This window comes from Atta cephalotes (genome assembly GCF_000143395.1).
Source record: "Atta cephalotes unplaced genomic scaffold scaffold00001, whole genome shotgun sequence".
Classification (NCBI taxonomy): domain Eukaryota; kingdom Metazoa; phylum Arthropoda; class Insecta; order Hymenoptera; family Formicidae; genus Atta; species Atta cephalotes.
The window spans coordinates 14,434,094-14,436,317 of record NW_012130065.1 but is presented as its reverse complement, the minus strand read 5'-3'; the positions used below and the strand labels follow the sequence as shown (position 1 = coordinate 14,436,317).

General features: G+C 40.0%; 1 protein-coding gene across 1 annotated transcript in view; it reads left to right on the top strand.

Annotated features, from left to right (window-relative positions):
• The window catches only part of LOC105618974 (neurogenic locus protein delta-like), a 41,861-nt gene extending 40,607 nt beyond the window's left edge, over window positions 1-1,254 (top strand). The window contains exon 4 of the mRNA XM_012200508.1: window positions 1,190-1,254. Within this exon, the coding sequence (XP_012055898.1) occupies window positions 1,190-1,254 (65 nt within the window). The remainder of the gene's footprint in view (window positions 1-1,189) is intronic.
• The last annotated feature ends 970 nt before the right edge of the window (window positions 1,255-2,224 follow it).

The window sequence follows — 2,224 nt, the reverse complement described above, 5'->3', positions numbered from 1 at the left end:
TATACAAATTCTAGGCTTAATATTATCGATCTTTTCTTCTATTGATATGCAAAATCTTAGTCGATTATCGTGTTTTTGTCTCCCTGGATTAACAAGGTAACGGAGGAAGGAATCCAAACGGGCGACTATCAATTCCTCGCATACTTGCACGCGGCGCGAGCTGCCAGCGATAAATCGCAAGAGTAATGAAATTGTGTCACGCATCGATGCGAGGACATCTAGTTCGAAAACAGTATGTGAAGAAGGGGAAGAGGTTCGTGCTCTCTCTATAATTGGCCGATAGTCATCCAGTTTTCTAGTTATGTATAATCGCCAAAGAAATTAGCCGATTGGTTACCGAAACGATACGAGAAGTAAAGCTACCGCACGTGATGCGTGTCACTCTCCTCACCTTTTAAACGACCCGCATCCGGGGTTGCCGTTACATGTCTCCCCCTCAAATTCGACCGAGTCATTTGTTTGCGGTTTACTTGTCCGATAAGGAAATGGAATATACGTCTTTCACGCGGTACCACCACCTGTTAATTATTTCGTTTCCTGTATTAGTGTTTTCAATTTTAATTCTTATACTGAGGAACAGTAAAGTTTATCAAACTGAAAACGTATCAGTATAATAAAAGTATAATAAAAGTAAACTTAAAAATAAAGCTAAAAATACAAATAAAATAATGCACAATCTTCAATAATAAAAGGAATTAATTGGACTATTCCTCTAATTCTGTGATTTTGATCCTTCTGTGCCACATTACAAGAATGATATACTTTGTTATGGTATATCCAATTCAATTGCTTGTAACTTTCATAAAAATAAACATATTGTAAAGAATTTATTTTCAATCGAATCGGCAAATTCGACATTAACGATATCAAGCGAATCTTTATGTATCTTAGCAATGGAAAAAACATTGGGAAAGAAAACCGGGTATGCCGTACTCAAAATGGCACTAAAGAATACCAATGACCATCATCACTGCATCACATGCTGAAATAATTTACAGCAAAAAAGTATTTTACGTCCTGAAACGTATAAAGAAGGACGAACTACCGTACGCGTGTATGCATGCCATCAGACATATCGTACCTATATACACCGTATTCACCGCTCGCCGCTCGTGCAGTCGTGAGGGACGCGATCGACCTCTCGCCGAGAGTTGCCTTAACCTCTTGGATTTTTTCTTACTCATTTCAGCCCGCTGCCTGCCCGGATGCGACGAGCAACACGGACACTGCAATCGACCCAACGAATGCATGTGAGTATATATACATACGCGGCTTTCGCCTAATACCTACATGTTCGCTGGTAATGTGTACATGTTGTTTGTATGTGTCGTGTATATGTGTACATTGCGCCGCCCCATACAACCGCCAACTAAATTCCTGGGCCCCGACACGGTACATCCACTCTTCTGTATGCACCGCCGCCGTGGCGTGTGCATGTACGCGCGCGATAATAATTACGCGCATACCTATCGTAAATTATCGTTCGGCGCGATTTCGAAAATATACGCCAGCCAGCAGCTCGTGGATCCACGTCACGATTCTAGTAACTCCTACACAAAGTATCTTGGAATCATTTCATTCTCTTGCAAGATGTTAGAACTCTTAACTGGAATAAGATGATGATTCATTTCAATTTTTTTTAAATGTTGTCGCAAAAGTTTGAGGAGAAGGAATCAAGTTTAAATGTATAAACGTAAATTCTGTTTTGTGAATAATTTGACGTTAAGAATTTTAATAATTCCATTTGCGTACTGTGTAATGTAATGTTAACTTACTGCTAACTTAAAGATGCGTACGCGCCGGCGTTATAAGTATGCGTACCCGTTGTATATTTTATCATATACACATATCTTCGTAATGCTTTTACGAGTGTGCAGCGAAAAAGAAGGACGAAGTGGAATTTGAAGCTCCCCGATTGCTTTCCGTTCTAACGAGGCAGTTTCCGAGGTGCCAATCGTTCTTTCTTCCTTCCCAGATTCCACATTGCTTCTCTCCTCTTCTTTTTCCTCACTTACTAGCTTTCCCTCTTTATTTCTTTCTCTTTTTCTTTCTTGGCTCGCTATGCCAAGATTCGATGTGCTGTTGAATTTTCCGATTTAATCCGCCGTTTGGCAACGTTCCGGAATTCGAATTCCGAATATTTCTGCGCTTTCTCAAAGTCATTCGTGTAGTTTCAATCCAACTTCTCTCTTTAGCAAAATTCTCCTTTAGTAAATGTAAGGAT